This window comes from Nerophis ophidion, linkage group LG02 (genome assembly GCF_033978795.1).
Source record: "Nerophis ophidion isolate RoL-2023_Sa linkage group LG02, RoL_Noph_v1.0, whole genome shotgun sequence".
In the NCBI taxonomy this organism is placed as follows: domain Eukaryota; kingdom Metazoa; phylum Chordata; class Actinopteri; order Syngnathiformes; family Syngnathidae; genus Nerophis; species Nerophis ophidion.
This window is the reverse complement of record NC_084612.1, coordinates 80,223,851-80,251,350: the sequence shown is the minus strand read 5'-3', so window position 1 is coordinate 80,251,350 and position 27,500 is coordinate 80,223,851. Positions and strand designations below refer to the sequence as shown.

Below are 27,500 nucleotides of genomic sequence, written 5' to 3'. Positions count from 1 at the left end.
AAAAATGTTGAAAGAGCCATATTGGACCAAAAATACAAAAACAAATCTTCCTGGAGTCGCAAAACATTAAAAGCCATATTACATACAGATAGTGTGTCATGAGATATAAATTGCATTAAGAGGACTTAAAGGAAACAAAATGAGCTCAAATATAGCTACAAATGAGGCATAATGATGCAATATGTACATATAGCATCCTAGCATCGATTAGCTTGCAGTCACGCAGTGACCAAATATGTCTGATTAGCACTCCACATAAGTCAATAACATCAACAAAACTCACCTTTATGCATCCACGCACAACGTTAAAAGTTTGGTGGACAAAATGAGACGGGAAAAAAAAGTGGCATAAAACACGTCCTAGAAAGTCGGAAAAAGTTGTACATGTAAACCAGGGGTGCCCATTACGTCGATCGCGAGCTACCAGTCGACCGCGGGGGGTGTGTCAGTCGATCTCCAGCCAGGCTTTTAAAAAAAAAATAGACCTAAAAATGAGTGATCATCAATCTTCACCAAGACGTCACTTAAATGACATTCACGGTACCGGAGGGTCTTGTGAGATGACGCTGGCTGCTGCAAGATCATTATTATGAAAATATGACCGAGAGGAAGGCGAGAAACACTTTTTATTTCAACAGACTCTCGCGCCGTACCTTCCGTCAAAACTCTAAAGGCCGACTGCACATTTCCTATCTTCACAATAAAAGCCCTGCTTCATGCTGCCTGCGCTAACTAAATACAGAGTCTGGGAAAACAGGCGTGCACAAGCGATCCCTCAGAAAGCTGGCGTGCACATCACTTGTGCACGCCAGCTTTCTGAGACTCTTATTTTGTTAGCGCAGGCAGCATGAAGCAGGGCTTTTATTGTGAAGATAGGAAATGTGCAGTCGGCCTTTAGAGTTTTGACGGAAGGGACGGCGCGAAAGTCTGTTGAAATAAAAAGTGTTTCTCGCCTTCCTCTCATTCATCTTTTCATAATAATGAACTGGCAGCAGCCAGCGTCATCTCACAAGACCCTCGGGTGCCTTGAATGTCAATCAAGCAAGCTACGGAATTTGCCGCCAATGTTTTTCTTGTAAAGTGTATGGAAGCTGGATGAATGAGATGCCAAAAACCAACCACTTTCATGTGGTATTGTACAGAAAGGACAACTTTTTTTCTCCTCCATTTGAAAATGTGGGCGTTATCATCATTACTGTCTGATTCCAATCAATGCAAGTCATCAGAATCAGGTAATACACCAACTTATATTCTTGTCTTCGTGAAAGAAAGACATCTATATGTGTTACACATGCTTGTATTATCATTAAACACATTTAACTTGTTTACAAAAATGTCTCTTTCATAAATAAATAAATATAAATGATATGTATAAATGAGGTAGATCCCCTCGAGTTGGTCAATTGAAAAGTAGCTCGCCTGCAGAAAAAGTGTAGGCACCTCTGATGTAAACAAACCACGGTACGTTCAAGGACCGCCGAAATTAGTAGGACAAAACGGCGCTCGCCAAATACTCGAATAAGTGAAGCATGTTTAATATAAACAGTGTGCTTTATAACAATTAGGGAGGTTTGTGTCATGTTTGTCCTCCTGCAGAAACCATATTAAAACAAAAAATGTATTCTTTTTTCCTTCATTTTTTTATCTATTTTTTATACATTTTTGAAAAAGCTCCAGAGACCCACTAGGGCGGCGCTAAAGATCCGCATGCGGCTTTAGAGGGAGGGGGGCAGGGGGTGCCCACATATGCGGTCCTCTCCAAGGTTTCTCATAGTCATCGTCACCGACGTCCCACTGGGGTGAGTTTTTCCTTACCCTTATGTGGGCTCTGTAGCGCGGATGTCGTTGTGGCTTGTGCAGCCCTTTGAGTCACTTGTGCTTTAAGGCTATTTAAATAAACGATTGATTGATTGATAAAAGCAGCTTCCATGAAATGCTCAGTCATTCCCAAACAAGGATGGGGGCGAGGGTCACCGCTTTGTGAACAAATGCGTGAACAAATTGTTAAAGAACTACATTTGTCAACCAGCATTCGCAAGGAATTTAGGAAGTTCACCATCTACGCTCCGTAATATCATCAAAAGGTTCAGAGAATCTGGAGAAATCACTGCAGGTAACATTGAATGCCCGTGACCTTGGATCCCTCAGGGGGTACTGCATCAAAAAGCGTGTAAAGGATATCACCACATGGGATCAGGAACACTTCAGAAAACCACTGTCAGTAACTACAGTATGTCGCTATGTCTGTAAATGCAAGTTAAAACTCTTCTATCCAAAGCCAAAGTCATTTATCAACAACACCCAGAAACGCCGCCGGCTTCGCCGGGCCCCCGAGCTCAACTAAGATGGACTGATGCAAAATGATTCTGTGGTCTGACGAAACCACATTTCAAATTGTTTTTGGAAACTGGATGTCGAAGAAAAGAACCATCCGGATTGTTCTTGGCGCAAAGTTGAAAAGGCAGCATTTGTGATGGTATTGGTTTGTTTTAGTGCCCAAGGCCGCCTGTGCCAACTGTTTTGCAATGTGTTGCCGCCATTAAATTCTAAGTTAATGATTATTTGGAAAAAAAATATAGTTTCTCAGTTGGAACATTAAGTATTTTGTCTTTGCAGTCTATTCAATTGCATATAAGTTGAAAAGGATTTGAAAATTATTGTATTCTGTTTTTATTCACCATTTACACAATGTGCCAACTTAACTGGTTTTATATAAATATGTATAATTTTTTACAAATTAATAAAAAATGCCCTCCTTATTGGATGATTTTTCAGTGTTTAGCCCTAAACACTCTTGTTTTAATATCTCTAAGGAGGCCCCACAACAAAGGTTAATTTGTGTATTTTATTACAAAAACTTTTTTTGAACACTGAATTTCTTGCGTTTTTAATTTGGTGAATTGAGTTTTTATTCATATCAAATAATGCTGACAATTTCAATGATTAAAAAGTAGTTAGCAACATTTGTGTTTGAATTGTCAGTTTGTCAAAATATATTGTTTAAAACAAATTCCGTGTAAAAAATGTTTGTTAATTCAGCGGAAAAAATTCAGTGTATAAAACTTGAGTGTTGGGAAAATGCTGACTAAATCCTAATTTTATTATGTTTTCAAGTTGCCTTCATAAAAATGTTTACAAAAAAATCTCTGTAAAACAATTTCAGTGTAAAAAAGTGTTTTTAAAAATAGTTTTAAAATTCAGTGTATACATCTTCGTTGGAGGGAAATTGCTGATTACATCCTAATAAAAGAAAAGAGTGATATAAAATGTAGTCCATTATTATTATTAATAATAATTAATTGCACTCTACATAAACAAACCTGTATGAAATTTCAGTGCAAATATAGTTTTTTGCACTGTAATTTTATACACAGATTTTTTTTATATACAGAATTTAAAATTCTAATCTTACATTGAATTTTTATGGACTGACTTTTGTTACACCAATTTTTAAAACTATATAAAAAATTCAGTGTAAAAAATCCATCCATTTTTTACTGCTTGTCCCTTTTGGGGTTGCAGGGGGTGCACTCGGGCGGAAGGTGGTGTACACCCTGGACATCGCAGGGCCAGCATTTATGGACAAACATTTACACTCACATTAGCACACCAATGTTGTTTTAAAATACACTGTAAAAGAAATTAACTGTATAATGTTTATATTTATATTTATTCTTTAAAAAAAATCAGCGTAAATAAATAGTCTTAACAATCAATGTATAAAAATTTGTCGGAAAAAGGCTGACTTTTTTTATTTTTATTTTTTTCAAAAAAAATCAGTGCCCAAAAAACATCTATTTTTTGCACGGATTTTGTTTAATACTGAATTTAAAACACTATTTTTACACTGAATTTTTATGTACTGACTTTTTTAACACCAAATTTTACAACTCAATTTAAAAATAGTTTTGAAATACTGTGTAAAATAAATTCAGCGTATAAAAATTCTGCATTTAAAAAAAATCTGCGTAAGAAAATAGCCTTAACATTCAGTGTATAAAAATGTGTAGAAAAGCAAGTCTAAAAAAAGTTAAATATGTTAACAAAAAAATGTGTGTAAAAAACAGTGTTTTAAATATCAATGTAAAAAAAAATTGGATAAAAATTCAGCTTAAAAAACAGTACAGAAAAATTCAGTGTAAAAAAAAATATGCGTATTAAAATTCAATGTTAATAAATCTCTGTATAAAAATTATTTCAAATTTAAAGTAACACATATTTCAGGACTTCTTTTTTATACACTTATTGTTTAAAAAAACGTGGGGAAAACAAATACAAATAAATATAAATATATTCAAATAAAAACTTGGATTAAAAATGAAATTAATACGAAAAATTGGGTTTATCTAAAACACCTTAAATTTCTCCAATAAATAATTTCAGGGTTTCGTCTATTTTTAACCATTATCCAATACTTTACTAACAAATTAGGTCTCACAATCGACTTTTACGAATTATTGATGTAAAATGTATATTTCATAGATTATCTTCCATAAATATGCCAAATTTAGTGGTTTATTTCTATTTCGGCAAAACTACTACCTGTTTCCGTAATGATAGGTCACTTCCGACCTTTGTTTTCAAATTAAAGGTCCCTACCTTCATTTGAATGCGTAAATACAAAGATATTTGCGGTGTGATGTGTCTGAATGCGTATTTATGTCAACTCGACAGTTTAAGTGGCATTTACTTAGATCCAATGTGTGTATTTTAATCCATTTTCGCCGTACTGGGGTCTCCCATACTTTTATTGTGGCGCCAGCTTGAAGGCGGGGTTTAAGTGCATTTGACAGCCAAACAACCAATCACAGCCGAGTGGGCGCCCGAAGGCTGCCGAGTGTCAACGATCATCGCCGAGCTCCACTCTTTAAAGTAACATGTCATCCAGGTACTGACTACATACAACCTCAACAAAAATGAGTGACAAAGGTCTGTCGGACGAGATGGTGGCGACGGCTTGTAAAGATGCGGATCCAATAACCAAGGTAGGAAGTTTGTTCGTCTTTAAAAGTGAACTTTTTAGGTGTGGTTAACATGTTGGCTCAATGGGACGTAAGGCGGTAGCTCAAAGCTAAGAATGTTTACAAAACGAATTCATAAAATAGTGTTTTATATATTTACTGTAAAAACATTTTTTTGAATCAATGTAAGAAAATAGTCTTAACATTCAGTGTCGGAAATTGGTTGTATGTATTGGACTTGCCTTAATTAAAATATGTTTGCATAAAAAAAATCAATGCAAAATAAATTCAGTGTAACAAAAATACTGTTTTGAAATTTTATGTAAAAAACAGTATGTAAAAATTCAGCTCAAAATAAATCAATGCAGAAAAATTCAGTGTAAAAATAAAAAATATGCGTATAAAAATTACTCCAGAGGGACAACAAGTAGAAAATGGATGGATGTAATTGTCAGCATAATTTGATGGAAAAAAATATAAAATCAGCTCCATAAAATTCAAAAAGAAGCTTTTGTCATAAAGACACTTTATTAACCAGGCACACTTGAAACAGCGTCCATGGACGTGTATTTGTTTTCCTTGCATGTAAACATTTTGCAAAATTCAATACAAGTTAAAAAATATCTGTAAACATAGTTCAAACACATTCTAAAAGGAGCAGGACAGAAATATTACAATAATAATAATAATATAGCAATTTTAAATAATCAATCCACTGGGAGGATTTAGGTTTCCCAATCGAATTTATCGTAATATTTATGTAAAATTAATAATTAGTAGATTATCTTTCATAAATATGCCAAATGTAGTAGTTAATTTATATGTCGGCAAAACTACAACGTTCAGTTCCTGTTTCCGTAACGATAGTTTACTTCCGATCTTTGTTTTCAGAGTAAAAATCGCGACCTTCATTTTAATGCGTAAATAAAAACATATTTGCGGTGTGATGTGTCTGAATGCGTATTTATGTTGACTCAACAGTTTAAATGGCATTTACTTGGATCCAATGTGTGTATTTTAATCCATTTTCACCGTACTGGAGTCTCCCATACTTTTATTGTGGCGCCAGCTTGAAGGCGGGGTTTAAGTGCATTTGACAGACAAACAACCAATCACAGCCGAGCGAGCGCCCGAAGGCTGCCGAGTGTCAACGATCATCGCCGAGCTCCACTCTTTAAAGTAACATGTCATCCAGGTACTGACTACATACAACCTCAAAAAAATGAGTGACAAAGGTCTGTCGGACGAGATGGTGGCGGCGGCTTGTAAAGATGCGGATCCAATAACCAAGGTAGGAAGTTTGTTCGTCTTTAAAAGTGAACTTTTTTAGGTGTGGTTAACATGAGACGTAAGGCGGGTAGCTGGCAGGCTAACTAGCCTAGCATTAGCTGGTCGAATAAAGTGTGCAAACCTGTTTATGCATCTACGTTATGCTCAATTTTACGCCATTTAAAGTCGTTACTAGGTAGCACTTACATAACGTGACGGTTAAATGTATCACCGATACTTCTCAGATTCTTGGAATTCTTTGTTTTTGCTGTGACAAGCGGTCTTTTCACTGAAATACTGCTTGAACTTTGACCTGCAAAGACTCCTCCAAAAGGCTCCCACCAATGACGTCACACATTTACAGATTTTTTGGCTATAATGTCAAAGATTTTATTGAGCTGCATTTGCACAAGTGTCACCTTTTGGTTTAGGGCTGCAACCATTAATCGATTCATTCGATATTCTGTTGCTTCAAGTTTGATGAGTTGAGCTAAAACACATTTAAAAGCTCCAGACCATATAAAAGAAGGTAAAACCAGTTAAATTGATGGTAAAAAGAAGGTGATAGACGTCACTTAGAAATAAAATAAGTAAAGTAAGTAAAATAATTAATAGAGAAGGTAAACGAAGAAATTAAAAGGTAAAAAAAATATATATATATAATATAAAATACAGTACAAATTGCTGAAATACGTAATTAAAAGGTAAAAGAAGCAAAAAGAAGATTACATACCGTATTTCCTTGAATTGCCGCCGGGTATATAGTATGCGCCTGCCTTGAATTACTGCCGGGACAAACTCTCTTTGCAAAATAATTAGCGCATGCTGGTCAAACTCGTGACACTTCCCCTGTCATCATTTTCAAAATGGAGGAGGCTGATTTCAATACCGGTAATTTGAAAATCGCATTAAGGGAAGAAGATAAAGAGCTATTCAGTAGGATTTAAAGTCCAAGCTATTGAATATGCTAAAAAGAACAGTAAGCAGCTATGTTTTATTTATATACCGTAGCTGCGTGTGTCAAATATGAGTCATTAAATGACTCCCGCCTCCTGGTGGTAGAGGGCGCTAGTGATCCTTCTTGCCACATAAAAGAAGGTAAAACAAGTTAAATTGATGGTAAAAAGAAGGTGATAGGCGTCACTTACAAATAAAATAAGTAAAGTGATTAAAATAACTGATAGAGAAGGTAAAAGAAGAAATTAAAAGGTAAAAATATATATATATAATATAAAATAAGGTAAATATTGCAAAAATACGTAATTAAAAGGTAAAATAAGCAAAAAGAAGATTACATACTGTATTTCCTTGAATTGCCGGGTATATAGTATGCGCTTGCCTTGAATTACTGCCGGGACAAACTCTCTTCGCCAAATAATTAGCGCATGCTGGTCAAACTCGTGACACTTCCTCTGTCATCATTTTCAAAATGGAGGAGGCTGATTTCAATACCGGTAATTTGAAAATCGCATAAAGGGGAAGAAGGTAAAGAGCTATTCAGTAGGATTTAATGTCCAAGCTATTGAATATGCTAAAAAGAACAGTAAGCAGCTATGTTTTATTAATATACCGTAGCTGCGTGTGTCAAGTATGAGTCATTAAGTGACTCCCGCCTCTTGGCTGTAGAGGGCGCTAGTGATCCTTCTTTCCACATAAAAGAAGGTAAAACAAGTTAAATTGATGGTAAAAAGAAGGTGATAGGCGTCACTTACAAATAAAATAAGTAAAGTAAGTAAAATAACTGATAGAGAAGGTAAAATAAGAAATTAAAAGGTAAAATAAATAAATATAATATAAAATAAGGTAAATATTGCTAAAAATACGTAATTCAAAGGTAAAAGAAGCAAAAAGAAGATTACATACCGTATTTCCTTGAATTGCCGCCGAGCATATAGTATGCGCCTGCCTTGAATTACTGCCGGGACAAACTCTCTTCGCAAAATAATTAGCGCATGCTGGTCAAACTCGTGACACTTCCCCTGTCGTCATTTTCAAAATGGAGGAGGCTGATTTCAATACCGGTAATTTGAAAATCGCATAAAGGGGAAGAAGGTAAAGAGCTATTCAGTAGGATTTAAAGTCCAAGCTATTGAATATGCTAAGAAGAACAGTAAGCAGCTATGTTTTATTAATATACCGTAGCTGCGTGTGTCAAGTATGAGTCATTAAGTGACTCCCGCCTCTTGGCGGTAGAGGGCGCTAGTGATCCTTCTTGCCACATAAAAGAAGGTAAAACAAGTTAAATTGATGGTAAAAAGAAGGTGATAGGCGTCACTTACAAATAAAATAAGTAAAGTAAGTAAAATAACTGATAGAGAAGGTAAAATAAGAAATTAAAAGGTAAAATAAATAAATATAATATAAAATAAGGTAAATATTGCTAAAAATACGTAATTCAAAGGTAAAAGAAGCAAAAAGAAGATTACATACCGTATTTCCTTGAATTGCTGCCGGGTATATAGTATGCGCCTGCCTTGAATTACTGCCGGGACAAACTCTCTTCGCAAAATAATTAGCGCATGCTGGTCAAACTCGTGACACTTCCCCTGTCATCATTTTCAAAATGGAGGAGGCTGATATCAATACCGGTAATTTGAAAATCTCATAAAGGGAAGAAGATAAAGAGCTATTCAGTAGGATTTAAAGTCCAAGCTATTGAATATGCTAAAAAGAACAGTAAGCAGCTATGTTTTATTAATATACCGTAGCTGCGTGTGTCAAATATGAGTCATTAAATGACTCCCGCCTCCTGGTGGTAGAGGGCGCTAGTGATCCTTCTTGCGACTACTCTGCTGCAGAAGAAGTGACAATGATATGTGCTGGGACCTTTTAGGATGTAACACTCCTATACCGGCTATGTAAACAACCGGGCTGAAATAAAGCATGTTCCAGTCCTAAATAGCCAGTGTATTATTTATACAATAACACTTCATGGTGGCAGCGGTGGGATAAAGAGATCACCCACGGAGCAGAACGGGAGGAGGAGTTGTCCGAGGAGCCGAGCTAACTGATAGCAGTTTTCTAAACTGGACTTTCAATCGAAGCAGGAGGTAATAAAGGAAGATGTCTATTAAGACAGAGAGACTTTTAAAACTGAAGAAAGATAAGGAAGACTTCTATAAACAAGTTATCTATGCTTTTGATCAGAAGGAGCTGGAATGGACTTCATTTATAAGTAAAGTTAAGACCATAATAACGTTTATTTTTATTTTTTTTATTAAATGTGCTTTTAATGATGGTATCCTTACATCACACTCAAATTTTCACTGCATGCCTTTGGTAAGTGCCGGAGTGAGAAGAGGTTTTAAATTAATTAGCGCCCCGGCGGCAATTCAGCGAAATACGGTATGGTAAATAAAAGGTTACAGAATTATATTGAATATAAAATAAGGTAATTAAAAGGTAAACAAGTCGAAGATAAGAAAGGTAATTGAAAGGTGCAAATAGTAAAAAAAAAAAGGTAAACTAGAATAGAATGGACTTAATTGTCAATATATTTGCATATAACGAGATTAAAGACTCCAACTTAAAGTGTGGTAGTGGAAACAAATATAGAATAAAAAATGAAAAGTAAACTTAAAATAAGTAGAAGGTTAAATATGGCAATTAAAAGGAAATCATAGTAAATTAAAGGTAAAAGAAGATAGCAGGTATCTATCCATCCATCCATAAGCTAGTTATAAGGTAACATTTGTTAAATAAAAGGTAAAAGAAAGTAAATAGAAGATACAAGTAGAAACAATAAAAGGTAAAAGAAGGTAAATAATAGATGCAAGTAGTAAATAAAAGGTAAAATAAAGAAAATAGAAGGTAAATGTAAGGTTAAGGTAATATGGAAAGAACAAGTTGTAAATAAAAGGCAAACGTAGTAAATAGAAGGAAAATAAAAGGTTTTAAAAGTGGAAGGTAGAAAAGTAAATAGATAAAAAGGGTAGAAAGGTGCAAGTAGTAAATTAAAGGTGAATTAAAAGTAAACTAAGATTAGTTGAAAGTAATGTAAGGTAAGAAGAAGATAAAATAAGGCAATTAAAATGTAAACATAGTAAATTAAAGGTAAAAGAAGATAGATAGAAGGTAATAAAATATAAGTAAATGATGAAATTACTTAAAAGGAATGTAATTAGAAGATAAAATGAACAAAAGGTAAATAGAAGATAAAAGTAGTAAAAAAAAGTCAAAGAAGGTAAATGAAGAGAAAAAGTTGTAAATAAAGGGCAAACGTAATAAATAGAAGGTAAAAGAAGGAAAATAAAAGGTGTATATATGTTAAAAGGTAATAAAATATAAGTATATGGAGAAATTACTTAAAATCAATCAATCAATCAATGTTTATTTATATAGCCCCAAATCACAAATGTCTCAAAGGACTGCACAAATCATTACGACTACAACATCCTCGGAAGAACCCACAAGGTAAAGGAAGGTAATTAGAAGATTGAAGTAATAAATAAAATATAAATAGAAAAAAAGTAGAAGATTAAATATGGCAATTAAAAGGAAATCATAGTAAATTAAAGGTAAAAGACGATAGGAGCTATCCATCCATCCATAAGCTAATTATAAGGTAACATTTGTTAGATAAAAGGTAAAAGAAAGTAAATAGAAGATACAAGTAGAAACAATAAAAGCTAAAAGAAGGTAAATAATAGATACAAGTAGTAAATAAAAGGTAAAATAAAGAAAATAGAAGGTAAATGTAAGGTTAAGGTAATATGGGAAGAACAAGTTGTAAATAAAAGGCAAACGTAGTAAATACAAGGAAAATAAAAGGTTTTAAAAGTAGAAGGTAGAAAAGTAAATAGATAAAAAAGGGTAGTTGAAATGTGCAAGTAGTAAATTAAAGGTGAATTAAAAGTAAACTAAGATTAGTTGAAAGTAAGTTAAGTAGAAAATAAAATAAGGCAATTAAAATTTAAAAATAGTAAATTAAAGGTTAAAGAAGGTAATAAAAGATAAGTATATGATGAAATTACTTAAAAGGTAAAGGAAGGTAATTAGAAGATAAAATGAAAAAAAGTAAATAGAAGATAAAAAAAGTAAAAAAAAAAAGTAAAAGAAGGTAAATGAAAAGAAAAAGTTGTAAATAAAGGGCAAACGTAATAAATAGAAGGTAAAGGAAAATAAAAGGTGTATAGATGTTAAAAGGTAAAAGAAGATAGAAGGTAATAAAAGATAAGTATATGGAGAAATTACTTAAAAGGTAAAGGAAGGTAATTAGAAGATTAAAGTAATAAATAAAATATAAATAGAAGATAAAAGAAAGTAAATGGAAAGAAAAAGTTGTAAATAAAGGTAAAATGTAGTAAATAGAAGGTAAAAGAAGGAAAACATATGGTGTATGTACTGTATGTTAAAAGGTAAAACAGGGAATATAGACAGTAAAATAAGTTAAATGGAACTTAAAAGAAGGTAAATATTAAAACGTTTTTATGCTCCTAAAATCTGTAGTCGTCTTCCAGAAGATGTGAAACGGGCGTCAACGTTGGCAAAGTTTAAGTTTAGGTTGAAAACTCTTTTATTTGCTTGTGCATATGACAACTGAAAATATTTAATCTACTCTTTGGATTTGATTTTGAATTACATTGTTTTTATGATGATTATTTAAAATTATGATTATTCTTTATGATAGTTTTTTTTTTTTATGCCTTGTCATTTTCTGTACAGATCTTTGAATTGTTCTGTGTGTGAATTGAACTCTTGAAATAAACTTGCCGTGCCTAAATAGAAGGTAATGGAGGAAAATAAAAGGTAAAAGAAGATAAAACAAGCTCAAAGACGGTCAGAAAAGGTCAAATGAATTAAAAAGTAAAAGAAGTGAAATAGAAGATACAAAAAAGTTAAATAAAAGGTAAAACAAAAGAGGAGTATAGCAATTAAAGGAAGGTCAATTAAGGGGTTATGGCAGTGGTTCTCAAACTTTTTTTTGTCATCCCCCACTTTGGACAAGGGGGAGTTTTCAAGCCCCATCTGCCCCCATCGCCCAAACAGAACGCTAATGCCAAGATTAGCATTTTCAAATTTATTGAACATAAAGTAACATTCAAGTTGTATACATTCAAACTCAATAACATCAAGTTCAATATTAAATAAAATAACTGTGCAGCTGTGGTATAACTTGCACAAACCACTACCACATCCTCGGTAGGCCCACATAAGGGCAAGGAAAACTCACACCCAGTGGGACGTCGGTGACAATGATGACTATGAGAACCTTGGAGAGGAGGAAAGCAATGGATGTCGAGCGGGTCTAACATGATACTGTGAAAGTTCAATCCATAATGGATCCAACACAGTCGCAAGAGTCCAGTCCAAAGCGGCTCCAACACAGCAGCGAGAGTCCCGTTCACAGCGGAGCCAGCAGGAAACCATCCCAAGCGGAGGCGGATCAGCAGCGCAGAGATGTCCCCAGCCGATACACAGGCAAGCAGTACATGGCCACCGGATCGGACCGGACCCCCTCCACAAGGGAGAGTGGGACATAGGAGAAAAAGAAAAGAAACGGCAGATCAACTGGTCGAAAAAGGGAGTCTATTTAAAGGCTAGAGTATACAAATGAGTTTTAAGGTGAGACTTAAATGCTTCTACTGAGGTAGCATCTCGAACTGTTACCGGGAGGGCATTCCAGAGTACTGGAGCCCGAAATGAAAACGCTCTATAGCCCGCAGACTTTTTTTGGGCTTTGGGAATCACTAATAAGCCGGAGTCCTTTGAACGCAGATTTCTTGCCGGGATATAAGGTACAATACAATCAGCAAGATAGGATGGAGCTAGACCGTGTAGTATTTTATACGTAAGTAGTAAAACCTTAAAGTCACATCTTAAGTGCACAGGAAGCCAGTATAGGCGTAATATGATCAAACTTTCTTGTTCTTGTCAAAAGTCTAGCAGCCGCATTTTGTACCAACTGTAATCTTTTAATGCTAGACATGGGGAGACCCGAAAATAATACGTTACAGTAATCGAGACGAGACGTAACAAACGCATGGATAATGATCTCAGCGTCTTTAGTGGACAGAATGGAGCGAATTTTAGCGATATTACGGAGATGAAAGAAGGCCGTTTTAGTAACGCTTTTAATGTGTGACTCAAAGGAGAGAGTTGGGTCAAAGATGATACCCAGATTCTTTACCGTGTCGCCTTGTTTAATTGATTGGTTGTCAAATGTTAGCGTTTTATTATTAAATAGAGGTCGGTGTCTAGCAGGACCGATAATCAGCATTTCCGTTTGTATCAAATAACTTGCATCAAGTTCAATAATAAATCAAATAACTTGCATTAAGTTCAATAATAGATTAATTAAAAGTGCCACTTTTCCGGTTTTTGATAAAATTTACCGCGCTCACAACATTTGTTAAAACCTCATTGAGTTCGGGGCTGAGCTGCCTTGACGCGAGTGTGTCCAATGCGCATTTGGCGCAACCCTCTTTATCAGAGCCTGCAGCCCGTTTCTTGACCTTGCCATGGTCTGTGCGCCATCCGAGCAAAAGCCCACACAGTTTTCCCATTTAAGGTTGTGTTCTTTGAGGAAACTGTCCATTATCTTGAACAGCTCATCAGCACTGGCTCTTATTTTTTTTTTGTATTTGCAAAACAGCAAATCCTCGCACAGTGACTCGCCATTCGCAAAGCGGACGTATCACATATGCGATGAACAGGCAGTCTTTATTGCCGTCAGTAGCTTCGTCCACTTGTAAAGCAAAAACGACTTTCTTTTCATTTGTCTACGAGTTGTTCCTCAAGATCACTTGCAATGTCCCATATCCGTCTCGCAACTGTGTCGTTTGACAGTGATTTACAGTTTGTATAGAAAATGGGGTTGTAAAAAAAAAAATCTAAGAATATGATAAAAAATTTTAAAGTTACATTTCCTCCCATTTCTTGCGCCCCACCTGTCATGTCTCTATTCCCCACCGGTGGGGCCCGCCCCACACTTTGAGAAACACTGGGTTATGACAAGTACAAAAATCTTAGTTTATTGTAACATACATATTCTCATTCCTTTTTTTACTCTGAATGTTTATATTTTACTTGTGATTGGGGCTGTCCCAATTCAACCTCTACACTTCCAATACGATACCCATAACGACTTTTGACCAATATCGATATTCATCTGACAAGATATCAGCACGACTCACACATTTTTAATTTTTGTATCGTAAAATTTTGTTGATTTTTTTTTTTTAAATGAGTCAAACCGAGAACATTTTTAGGTCTGGAAAAACACCAACCTATTTATTATTAACCGTCTGAAATGGACTTATGTCTTTGAGTTGAAGTGGAGTGGTACATTTGTATTTTTTTTTTTCTATAATTCATCAAGTTAAGCTCGTGGCGGCAGGATTTTGAATCATGCGGACACATTTGTTACTGGATACTTTCCAATGCGTGTCTGCCTTGGAGACTAAGTAATATGCAACTTTAATTATTTGATACTTGTTTGTATTTACAAATGTGCTGTTTTACACTACAGTATTGTTCTATTCGTATGTTTAGCTTGTGTGCTATTATGTGCTTAGCTGTCGTGTAGCTGCTATCTCTTTGTAGCCAATGGCCTAGCATGTTTACTTTAATTATTTGATAATTATTTGTATTTACAAATGTGCTGTCTTACACTACAGTATTGTTCTATTCGTATGTTTAGCTTGTGTGCTATTATGTGCTTAGCTGTCGTGTAGCTGCTATCTCTTTGTATCCAATGGCCTAGCATGTTTACCTTTTTTTGTAAATGTCTAAATTGGCCCTAGTGTGTGAATGTGAGTGGGAATGTTGTCTGTCAATGTGTGTTGGCCCTGCGATGAGGTGGCGACTTGTCCAGGGTGTACCCCGCCTTCCGCCCGATTGTAGCTGAGATAGGCGCCAGCGCCCCCCGCGACCCCAAAAGGGAATAAGCGGCAGAAAATGGATGGGTGGATGTTTGTATTTACAAATGTGCTGTTTTAAACTACATTATTGTTCTATTCGTATGTTTAGCTTGTGTGCTATTATGTGCTTAGCTGTCGTGTAGCTGCTATCCCTTTGTAGCCAATGTCCTAGCATGTTTACTTTAATTATTTGATAATTGTTTGTATTTACAAATGTGCTGCTTTACACTACAGTATTGTTCTATTCGTATGTTTAGCTTGTGTGCTATTATGTGCTTAGCTGTCGTGTAGCTGCTATCTCTTTGTAGCCAATGTCCTAGCATGTTTACTTTAATTATTTGATAATTGTTTGTATTTACAAATGTGCTGTCTTACACTACAGTATTGTTCTATTCGTATGTTTAGCTTGTGTGCTATTATGTGCTTAGCTGTCGTGTAGCTGCTATCTCTTTGTAGCCAATGGCCTAGCATGTGAAGTGAAGTGAATTATATTTATATAGCGCTTTTAATTATTTGATAATTGTTTGTATTTACAAATGTGCTGTTTTACACTACATTATTGTTCTATTCGTATGTTTAGCTTGTGTGCTATTATGTGCTCAGCTGTTGTGTAGCTGCTATCCCTTTGTAGCCAATGTCCTAGCATGTTTACTTTAATTATTTGATAATTGTTTGCATTTACAAATGTGCTGTTTTACACTACAGTATTGTTCTATTCGTATGTTCAGCTTGTGCGCTATTATGTGCTCAGCTGTTGTGTAGCTGCAATCCCTTTGTAGCCAATGTCCTAGCATGTTTGCTTTAATTATTTGATAATTGTTTGTATTTACAAATGTGCTGTTTTACACTACAGTATTGTTCTATTCGTATGTTTAGCTTGTGTGCTATTATGTGCTTAGCTGTCGTGTAGCTGCTATCTCTTTGTAGCCTATGTCCTAGCATGTTTGCTTTAATTATTTGATAATTGTTTGTATTTACAAATGTGCTATTTTACACTACAATATTGTTCTATTCGTATGTTTAGCTTGTGTGCTATTATGTGCTTAGCTGTCGTGTAGCTGCTATCCCTTTGTAGCCAATGGCCTAGCATGTTTGCTTTAATTATTTGATAATTGTTTGTATTTACAAATGTGCTGTTTTACACTACAGTATTGTTCTATTCGTATGTTTAGCTTGTGTGCTATTATGTGCTTAGCTGTCGTGTAGCTGCTATCTCTTTGTAGCCAATGGCCTAGCTTGTGAAGTGAAGTGAATTATATTTATATAGCGCCTTTAATTATTTGATAATTGTTTGTATTTACAAATGTGCTGTTTTACACTACATTATTGTTCTATTCGTATGTTTAGCTTGTGTGCTATTATGTGCTAAGCTGTTGTGTAGCTGCTACCCCTTTGTAGCCAATGTCCTAGCATGTTTACTTTAATTATTTGATAATTGTTTGCATTTACAAATGTGCTGTTTTACACTACAGTATTGTTCTATTCGTATGTTTAGCTTGTGTGCTATTATGTGCTTAGCTGTCGTGTAGCTGCTATCTCTTTGTAGCCAATGGACTAGCATGTTTACTTTAATTATTTGATCATTGTTTGTATTTACAAATGTGCTGTTTTACACTACAGTATTGTTCTATTCGTATGTTTAGCTTGTGTTCTATTATGTGCTTAGCTGTCGTGTAGCTGCTATCACTTTGTAGCCAATGTCCTAGCATGTTTGCTTTAATTATTTGATAATTGTTTGTATTTACAAATGTGCTGTTTTACACTACAGTATTGTTCTATTCGTATGTTTAGCTTGTGTGCTATTATGTGCTTAGCTGTCGTGTAGCTGCTATCTCTTTGTAGCCAATGGCCTAGTATGTTTACCTTTTTTTGTAAATGTCTAAATTGGCCCTAGTGTGTGAATGTGAGTGGGAATGTTGTCTGTCAATGTGTGTTGGCCCTGCGATGAGGTGGCGACTTGTCCAGGGTGTACCCCGCCTTCCGCCCGATTGTAGCTGAGCCAGGCGCCAGCGTCCCCCGTGACCCCAAAAGGGAATAAGCGGCAGAAAATGGATGGATGGATGTTTGTATTTACAAATGTGCTGTTTTAAACTACAGTATTGTTCTATTCGTATGTTTAGCTTGTGTGCTATCATATGCTTAGCTGTGGTGTAGCTGCTATCTCTTTGTAGCCAATGGCCTAGCATGTTTACCTTTTTTTGTAAATGTCTAAATTGGCCCTAGTGTGTAAATGTGAGTGTGAATGTTGTCCGTCTATCTGTGTTGGCCCTGTGATGAGGTGGCGACTTGTCCAGGGTGTACACTGCCGTCCGCCCGAATGCAGCTGAGATAGGCTCCAGCACCCCCCGCGACCCCAAAAGGGACAAGCGGTATAAAACGGATGAATGGACTTGACTAAGAAGACGTTGTGTGCATATTGGAGGACGTTTAGGTGTTAACTTTGCACATGTGATCACTGCAGGACTGCCCGTATCAGACTTGATATCAGCGATTTTACATGCAAGCTTTTACAATCCAATACCTGGTTGTCATTTTTTGCTGGTATCGAGTTGATATCAATATTAGAATGTGATACTGTCACTTGTATTAATGATGAAAGTGAATTGTTTTTTTTTTTACGTTTTGTTGCGCCTAACTTCTTTTTACTCTTGTAAGTTAGTTGCATGAGGCAAATTCATTTAAAAAAATGGTTTCACTTCTTTTTACACTTGCACGAGGGTTAAGAATATTTAGTAACATCTCTTGTGGACTTCATAAAGGTTTTACGATGTTGACAGCTTGACCCTGGAGCAGATTATTTTTCTCGTTGCATGGTTTCACGTTCTGGCGCTTGTCAGAGACGTGTTTATGGTCGCACCGGGGTGAGGTTCCACTTCGTTTTTCACGGGCCAGTGTCAGAACACACACCTAGGTTTCCCTCGCCTCCCGCAGCGGCTCCAAGTATTTCATTTAACCGCAGAGTTTGTCATGACTTCAAGACGTCTGCCCTCACATGTCGTCTCACGTGAAGCCGAGCCCGCTCATGCAGAGATAATGAGTGGTATGTGTCTAATTTGTTCATTTGTGTGCTTGTAGTTTGCAACTAAACACCTCAAACACACTAACAAGTGTTACTTTTAAACCACGTTTCCATATGAGTTGGGAAATTTTGTTAGATGTAAATATAAACGGAATACAATGATTTGCAAATCCTTTTCAACCCAAATTCAGTTAAATGCACTACAAAGACAACATATTTGATGTTCAAACTCATAAACTTTATTTTATTTGCAAATAATAATTAACTTAGAATTTCATGGCTGCAACACGTGCCAGAGTAGTTGGGAAAGGGCATGTTCACCACTGTGTTACATCACCTTTTCTTTTAACAACACTCAATAAACATTTGGGAACCGAGGAACCTAATTGTTGAAGCTTTGAAAGTGGAATTCTTTCTCATTCTTGTTTTATATAGAGCTTAAATGATAAATGGGTTGTAATTGTATTGCGCTTTTCCACCTTCAAGGTATTCAAAGCGCTTTGACACTACTTCCACATTCACCCATTCACACACACATTCACACACTGATGGAGGGAGCTGCCATGCAAGGCGCTAACCAGCACCCATCAGGAGCAAGGGTGAAGTGTCTTGCTCAGGACCCAACGGACGTGATGAGGTTGGTACTAGGTGGGGATTGAACCTGGGACCCTCGGGTTGCGCACGGCCACTCTTGCACTGCGCCACGCTGTTTAATGCATCCAGCGGGGCATCACAACAAAATTCCATCCATCCATCCATCCATTTTCTACCGCTTATTCCCTTTCGGGGTCGCGGGGGGCGCTGGCGCCTATCTCAGCTACAATCGGGCGGAAGGCGGGGTACACCCTGGACAAGTCGCCACCTCATCGCAGATCACAACAAAATTAGGCATAACAATGTGTCAATTCCACGACTGTATGTATCGGTATCGGTTGATATCGAAATCGGTAGTTAAGAGTTGGACAATATCGGATATGGGCAAAAAAGCCATTATCGGAAATCTCTACAATTTAGTGTTGACAATCAACCTATCCCCGTGTGGATGTCTTTGGAGGTGGGAGGAAGCCGGAGTACCCAGAGGGAACCAACACAGTAAGGGAAAAACATTCAAACTCCGCACAGAAAGACCCCAAGCCAAGGGATCGAACCCAGGACCTTCATATTGTGAGGCCCACACACTAACAATCAATCCAAATTAGGGTCTCTAAAAGACACGTCACAGTCAACATTCTCTCACATAAATATACACATAGCAACCTTTTTTTTAATTACTTTGGATGTATTTTTGTGCAACACATTTTAATAAGGGATAAGCGGTAGGAAATGGATGGATGGATGGATGGATTAAAAATCAAGTAATAGGCTTTCAATATACCTTATAACTCAAATCACTTTGGTGCAGCCGTGCAATGAGGTTAATTAAGTTGTTCAACAGTCCGGGGTCTCCGCTGTCGTATTTTACGCTTCATAATGCCCCACACATTTTCGATGGGAGACAGGTCTGGACTGCAGGTGGGCCAGGAAAGTACCCACACTCATTTTTAAAAAAATTTTTAAAACACTTGTCTTGCTGAAATAAGCAGGGGCGTCCATGATAACGTTGCTTGGATGAGAACATATGTTGCTCCATAACCTGTATGGACCTTTCAGCATTAATTGGTGCCTTCACAGATGTGTAAGTTACCCATGCCTTGGGCACTAATACACCCCCATACCATCACACATGCTGGCTTTTGAATGTTGCGCCTATAACAATCCGAATGGTTATTTTCCTCTTTGTTCCGGAGGACACCACGTCCTCTGTTTCCAAATATAATTTGAAATGTGGACTCGTCAGACCACAGAACACCTTTCCACTTTGCATCAGTCTATTTTAGATGAGCTCGGGCCCAGAGGAGCCGGCGGAGTTTCTGGATGTTGTTGATAAATGGCTTTCGCTTTGCATAGTAGAGTTTTAACTTGCATTTACAGATGAAGCGACCAACTGCAGTTACTGACAGTGGTTTTGTGAAGTGTTCCTGAACCCATGTGGTGATATCCTCTACACACTGATGTCAGTTTTTTATGCAGTACCGCCTGAGAGATCAAAGGTCCCTAATATCGCTTACGTGCAGTGATTTCTCCAGATTCTCTGAACTTTTTGATGATTTTACGGACCGTAGATGGTAAAATCGCTAAATTCCTTGCAATAGCTCTTTGAGAAATGTTGTTCTAAAACTGTTCGACAATTTGCTTACAAAGTGGTGACCCTCACCCCATCCTTGTTTGTGAATTACTTAGCATTTCATGGAAGCTGCGTTTATACCCAATCATGGCACCCACCTGTTCCCAATTAGCCTGCACACCAGTGGGATGTTCCAAATAAGTGTTTGGTGAGCATTCCTAAACTTTTTCAGTATTTATTGCCACCTTTCCCAACTTCTTTGTCATGTGTTGCTGGCATCAAGTTCTAAAGTTAATGATTATTTGCAACAAAACAATGTTTATCAGTTTGAACATCAAATATGTTGTCTTTGTAGCATATTCAACTGAATATGGGTTGAAAAGGATTTGCAAATCATTGTATTCTGTTTATATTTACATCTAACACAATTTCCCAACTCATATGGAAACGGGGTTTGTATGTTTAGGCCATGTCACAATACACAATATATGTCTCCATTAGGGTGATATACTCAATATATCGCTCGTTTCTCTGTGCGATATAGAAAATGACGATATCGTGATATTCAAGTATATGTTCTCACACAGTTGCTTTTAGCTGCTGGCATTACACTTCCTTTTTGTCTCTCCTTCTCACAGACAGCAAGCGCACCTTCTTACATACGTCACATACTGTCTTACATACATCACATACTGTCTTACATACGTTACATACGTATACGGCCTCGCGGAGTAGAGAGATAGCAGCATGGGTAACGTTAGCTGTGGTGCTAGCGGAGCCGTGCGAGTGGTAATACGAGAGAAAGAAGGTCAGAATCTTGTAACAAATGAAGGAAGAATTAATTCCCAAGAAGAACAGCAGGAGGGTCCATCGTCTGGCGGTGGTTTGTCTTCAAGTGGGAATACGTCGAACAGACAACCGTAATTTGTCAAGTGTGGGGCAAAAGCGTTGCTACAAAAAGTAACATTACTGCTAATGTGTAACATCATTTGAAAAGTCACCTGCTAGAGAATGAAGAGTGCTTACTCCGCATGTCAACATCTACATTCGGTGCCACACCAACAAAATCCTGAGGCAAACATTTCCACATCAACACCATATGAAAGAAATAGTGAACAACATAAGGAGATAACGTCCGCAGTAACCTACCACATAGTGATTTGATTTCCTATTATGCAGCTCATTTTTATCTGACAGTTATTGAAATATCTTGTGTGACATCATGCACAAAAGTGCACTTTATTTGTTTTAAACTATTGTAGTGGCGTTCTGTACAAAAAATACACTTTAATTTAGTGTTGTTTTGATTTGTCATCTTAGTGACATCATGCACAAAAGTGCACTCATAGCTTGTTTTAAAATGTCTTGCACTTTCTGTTTTGGAAATGACATGAATGTTTGTGCCACTGCTTAATAACTGTTTGATAAATACACTTTTGGTCAATTGACTTAGTTGTGATTTCCCTCTCTGCATGAAAGTTTAAAAGTCTCATATATTAATGCAGTATGAACAAGAATGTTTTAAAGGGGAACATTATCACAATTTCAAAAGGGTTAAAAACAATAAAAATCAGTTCCCAGTGGCTTGTTGTATTTTTTTTTTTTAAATTTCAAAATTTTACCGGTCCCCGAATATCCCTAAAAAAAGCTTTAAAGTGCTTGATTTTCGCTATTTGCGATGCGACTATCCATTTCCCTGTGACGTCACACAGTGCTGCCAATGTAAACAAACAATGGGAATACCACAGCAAGATGTAGCGACATTAGCTCGGATTCAGACTCGGATTTCAGCGGTTTAACCGATTCAACAGACTACGCATGTATTGAAACAGATAGTTGGAGGATGAAAGTATTGAAGAAGAAACTGAAGCTATTGAGCGAATAGCTATTGACGCTATTCATAGCCATAGCATGGCCAAATAGCTGCGTTAGCATCGCCGGTAAAATGTGCGGACCAAACGATCAGGACTTTCGCATCTTTTGACACGGGAGCAACTAAAATCCGTCAATCGGTAAGTGTTTGTTTCGCATTAAAAGTGGGTGGAAGGAAGCGTAATATAGTTGCAAATGCATCTGCAGGTTATCAATACATCTCTGTACCATGTCTGCTTTATCACCGCCGATAAATAGCATGTTAGGATCGATTAGCATAGCATGTTAGCATCGATTAGCTGGCAGTCATACCGCGACCAAATATGTCTGATTAGCAAATAAGTCAACAGCAAGAAAACTCACCTTTGTGATTTCGTTGAATTTATCGTTGCAAATGCATCTGCAGGTTATCCATACATCTCTGTGCCATGTCTGCTTTAGCATCGCCGGTAAAATGTGGAGACACTCTGGCACATTCAATGGGGGTCTGGCGGCAGACACTTTGGCATCTTCGGGCCGGTGGTGCAACTTGAATCCCTCCCTGTTAGTGTTGTTACACCCTCCGACAGCACACCGTCGAGGCATGATGTCTCCAAGGTTCCAAAAAATAGTCGAAAAAATGGAAAATAACAGAGCTGAGACCCGGTGTTTGTAATGTGTTGAAAATGAAAATGGCGGGTGTGTTACCTCGGCGACGTCACATTCTGACGTCATCGCCTCCACCGCTATAAACAGAAAGGCGTTTAATTGGCCAAAATTCACCCATTTAGAGTTCGGAAATCGGTTAAAAAAATAGATGGTCTTTTTTCTGCACCATCAAGGTATATATTGACGCTTACATAGGTCTGCTGATAATGTTCCCCTTTAACATTGTAAGTAATGAATAATTCCGCTGGTAATCACGATGTTAAAAATAAGGTTCAAAATATAAAACATTCTCATGCATTTTAACCCATCCATCCGTTTCAACCGCACCTGTTCTAAAAATAATTAGAGACTTATAATACTCTAAAAATTTTGGTTTTACTTAAAAAAATGCACGCATTTAGTTGTATTCAGTGTTAAAAAATATGATATGGCTCTCACTCAATCAATCAATCAATGTTTACTTATATAGCCCTAAATCACTAGTGTCTCAAAGGGCTGCACAAACCACTACGACATCCTCGGTAGGCCCACATAAGGGCAAGGAAAACGCACACCCAGTGGGACGTCGGTGACAATGATGACTATGAGAACCTTGGAGAGGAGGAAAGCAATGGATGTCGAGCGGGTCTAACATGATACTGTGAAAGTTCAATCCATAATGGATCCAACACAGTCGCGAGAGTCCAGTCCAAAGCGGATCCAACACAGCAGCGAGAGTCCCGTTCATAGCGGAGCCAGCAGGAAACCATCCCAAGCGGAGGCGGATCAGCAGTGTATATGATCACGGAAATACATTTTAAAATATTTGGCTTTCATCGTTCTCTCAGCCAAAAAGGTTCCCGACCCCTGATATAGCATGACCCACAATGCACTTCTGCCAGGACCCACCCCCACCGAATTCTTATTGGTTGACGTGTGTTGTGTGTGACAATTGCTGACATTTTCTTCGTCTCTTCTGCGAATGAGATAGATATTATTATTTGATATTTTACGGTAATTTAATACATAAGTCGCTCCGGAGTATATGTCGCCCCCCCGGCCAAACTATGGAAAAAAAACTGCGGCTTTAAGTCCGAAAAATACGGTAATTGTGATTTCCCTCTCTGCCTTAAAGTTTAAAATAAGCATTAATTAATACAGTATGAAGAATAATTTTTTAATGTAGACACATAGAATCATCATACTGCTGTGATTATATGCATCAAGTGTTCATTCAAGGCTAAGGCAGAATATCGAGATATATATCGTGTATCGTGATATGGCCTAAAAATATCGAGATATTAAAAAAAGGCCATATCGCCCAGCCCGTACTAGCCGTGTTGACCTATGTTCACCCATCTTCACATATTGCTTCCTGTTGGTTAAAGACCTACTGAAAGCCACTACTAGCGACCACGCAGTCTGATAGTTTATATATCAATGATGAAATATTAACATTGCAACACATGCCAATACGGCCGCTTTAGTTTACTAAATTGCAATTTGAAATTTCGCGCGGAAGTATCATGCTAAAACGTCGCGGCGTCACGCATTGTAGAGGACATTTTGTTCCAGCACCGTTCACAGCTATAAGTCGTCTCTTTTCATCGCATAATTCCACAGTATTCTGGACATCTGTGTTGCTGAATCTTTTGCAATTTGTTCAATTAATAATGGAGACGTCAAAGAAGAAAGCTGTAGGTGGGAAGCGGTGTATTGCAGCCGCCTTTAGCAACACAAACACAGCCGGTGTTTCCTTGTTTACATTCCCGAAAGATGACGGTGAAGCTTTAATATGGAACAGAGCGGTCAAGCGAACATGGTTCCCTACCACATGTCAACCGGCAGGTTTCGGTGAGAAAATGGTTGTAATAAGTCGGCTCTTACCGTAGACTTGAGCGGAGAGCTTGCGTCTTTCCTCCTGCACCTGTCAAAGAGGCAGCTGTGGACTCTCTTGCCTTCTCCCACCGGCCGCCCCCGACCGTCGGATGGTTCCACAGTGGAGGACGGAAAAACAAAAATATCTCAGCCCGGCCCCACCGGCTGCCTTCGCCTCGTCGAGAAACGTGGCTTCCCTCGGAGACACTTGCGGTCACCACACCCTTCCGACTTTCAGGTTGTACAGGTACGACCATATAATCTCACTAAAACACTAGTAACACAATAAGCAGATAAGGGATTTTCCAGAATTATCCCAGTAAATGTGTCTAATAACATCTGAATCGCTCTCGTCCTTCAATTTCACTTTCCACTTCCACGAATCTTTCATCCTCGCTCAAATTAATGGGAAAATTGTCGCTTTCTCTGTCCGAATCGCTATCGCTGCTGGTGGCCATGATTGTAAACAATGTTCAGATGTGAGGAGCTCCACAACACTAGTAAAACACTAGTAACACAATAAACAGATAAGGGATTTTCCAGAATTATCCTAGTAAATGTGTCTAATAACATCTGAATCGCTCTGCCGTCTCGTTTTTTTTTTTTTTTGCCCCCTAGTCCTTCACTTTCACTTTCCTCATCCACAAATCTTTCATCCTCGCTCAAATTAATGGGAAATTCGTCGCTTTCTCGGTCCGAATCGCTATCGCTGCTGGTGGCCATGATTGTAAACAATGTTCAGATGTGAGGAGCTCCACAACACTAGTAAAACACTAGTAACACAATAAACAGATAGGGGATTTTCCAGAATTATCCTAGTAAATGTGTCTAATAACATCTGAATCGCTCTGCCGTCTCGTTTTTTTTTTTTTTGCCCCGTAGTCCTTCACTTTCACTTTCCTCATCCACGAATCTTTCATCCTCGCTCAAATTAATGGGAAAATCGTCGCTTTCTCGGTCCGAATCGCCGTCGCTGCTGGTGGCCATCACAACCCGTGATGTCACATGCACATCGTCTGCTACTTCCGGTACAGGCAAGGCTTTTTTATTAGCGACCAAAAGATGCAAACTTTATCGTCGATGTTCTCTACTAAATCCTTTCAACAAAAATATGGCAATATCGCGAAATGATCAAGTATGACACATAGAATGGACCTGCTATCCCCGGCATAGCTCGGTTGGTAGAGCGTCTGTGCCAGCAACTTGAGGGTTGCAGGTTCCATTCCCGCTTCCGCCATCCTAGTCACTGCCGTTGTGTCCTTGGGCAAGACACTTTACCCACCTGCTCCCAGTGCCACCCACACTGGTTTAAATGTAACTTAGATATTGGGTTTCACTATGTAAAGCGCTTTGTCACGAGAGAAAAGCGCTATATAAATATAATTCACTTCACTTCACAAAATAAGAAAATATAATTTCAGCAGGCCTTTAAATAGCTTCTTACTCAGTTCAAGACCAAACCTCTGATGCCATATCGTTCTAATTTTTGTATTAAAATATCATGATTAATTGTGTCAAATTCTATTTATTTATTTGTTGTTATAAAAAGCACCTTGTTATGTCCCCTAGGACTTCATGATGCAGCAGACCATGCTGCGAGTGAAAGATCCAGTCAAGTCCTTGGATTTCTACACCAGAATCCTCGGCATGACGTGAGTATTCCGGTCAGACTCTCGCGGCGTGGATGGACTGACCCGCTGTCTCCCAGGCTGCTGCAGAAGTTTGACTTCCCCTCCATGAGGTTCTCCCTCTTCTTCCTGGGCTACGAGGACAAGAACGAGATCCCCGCCGACCTGAAGGAGCGGACGCCCTGGACGTTTTCCCGGAGGGCCACCATCGAGCTGACACAGTAAGTGTCCGCGTGCGCTTGGTCCGAGGAACAAATTGCGACCCGCCGGCCGTTAAGTGCTACGTCTCGTCTTTGGACGTCGCTCTTGTCAGTCTCACCAGCGTGGAGACGTGTCATTGACGAGCAAGTCGGTCTGCCAAAAGGTCGGTTTGATTGACACCTGCTCAGTGGCCGATTGGTTAAATAAAGTACTATCTAATCTGGACAAGTCGCCACCTCATCGCAGGGCCAACACAGATAGACAGACGACATTCACACATTAGTGACCATTTAGTGTTGCCAATCAACTTATCCCCAGGTGCATGTCTTTGGAAGTGGGAGGGGCTTATCCCCCAGGTGCATGTCTTTGGAGGAGGGAGGAAGCCGGAGTACCCGGAGGGAACCCACGCAGTCACGGGGGAGAACATGCAAACTACACACAGAAAGATCCCCAGCCCGGGATTGAACCCAGGACCGCTCAGGACCTTCGTATTGTGAGGCACATGGATTAACCCATGTAGCACCGTGCTGCTTCACCTTGTAAACTTGTCCGGTCCGATGACCATGGATGAAATACTGGCTGTCCAGAGTCGAGACCCAGGATGGACCGCTCGCCTGTGTATGGGTTGGGGACATCTCTACGCTGCTGATCCGCCTCCGCTTGGGATGGTTTCCTGTGGACGGGACTCTCGCTGCTGTCTCGGATCCGCTTTGAACTGAACTCTCGCGGCTGTGTTGGAGCCACTATGGATTGAACTTTCACAGTATCATGTTAGACCCGCTCGACATCCATTGCTTTCGGTCCCCTAGAGGGGGGGGGGGGGGGTTGCCCACATCTGAGGTCCTCTCCAAGGTTTCTCATAGTCAGCATTGTCACTGGCGTCCCACTGGATGTGAATTCTCCCTGCCCACTGGGTGTGAGTTTTCCTTGCCCTTTTGTGGGTTCTTCCGAGGATGTTGTAGTCGTAATGATTTGTGCAGTCCTTTGAGACATTTGTGATTTGGGGCTATATAAATAAAC

General features: G+C 38.2%; 1 protein-coding gene across 1 annotated transcript in view; it reads left to right on the top strand.

Moving 5' to 3' along the window:
* Positions 1–6,069: 6,069 nt before the first annotated feature.
* Positions 6,070–27,500, top strand: part of glo1 (glyoxalase 1) — a 27,183-nt gene continuing 5,752 nt past the window's right edge. The window contains exons 1-3 of the mRNA XM_061892308.1: positions 6,070–6,252; positions 26,221–26,303; positions 26,360–26,500. Of these exons, the coding sequence (XP_061748292.1) occupies positions 6,184–6,252; positions 26,221–26,303; positions 26,360–26,500 (293 nt within the window). The 5' untranslated portion in view covers positions 6,070–6,183. The remainder of the gene's footprint in view (positions 6,253–26,220; positions 26,304–26,359; positions 26,501–27,500) is intronic.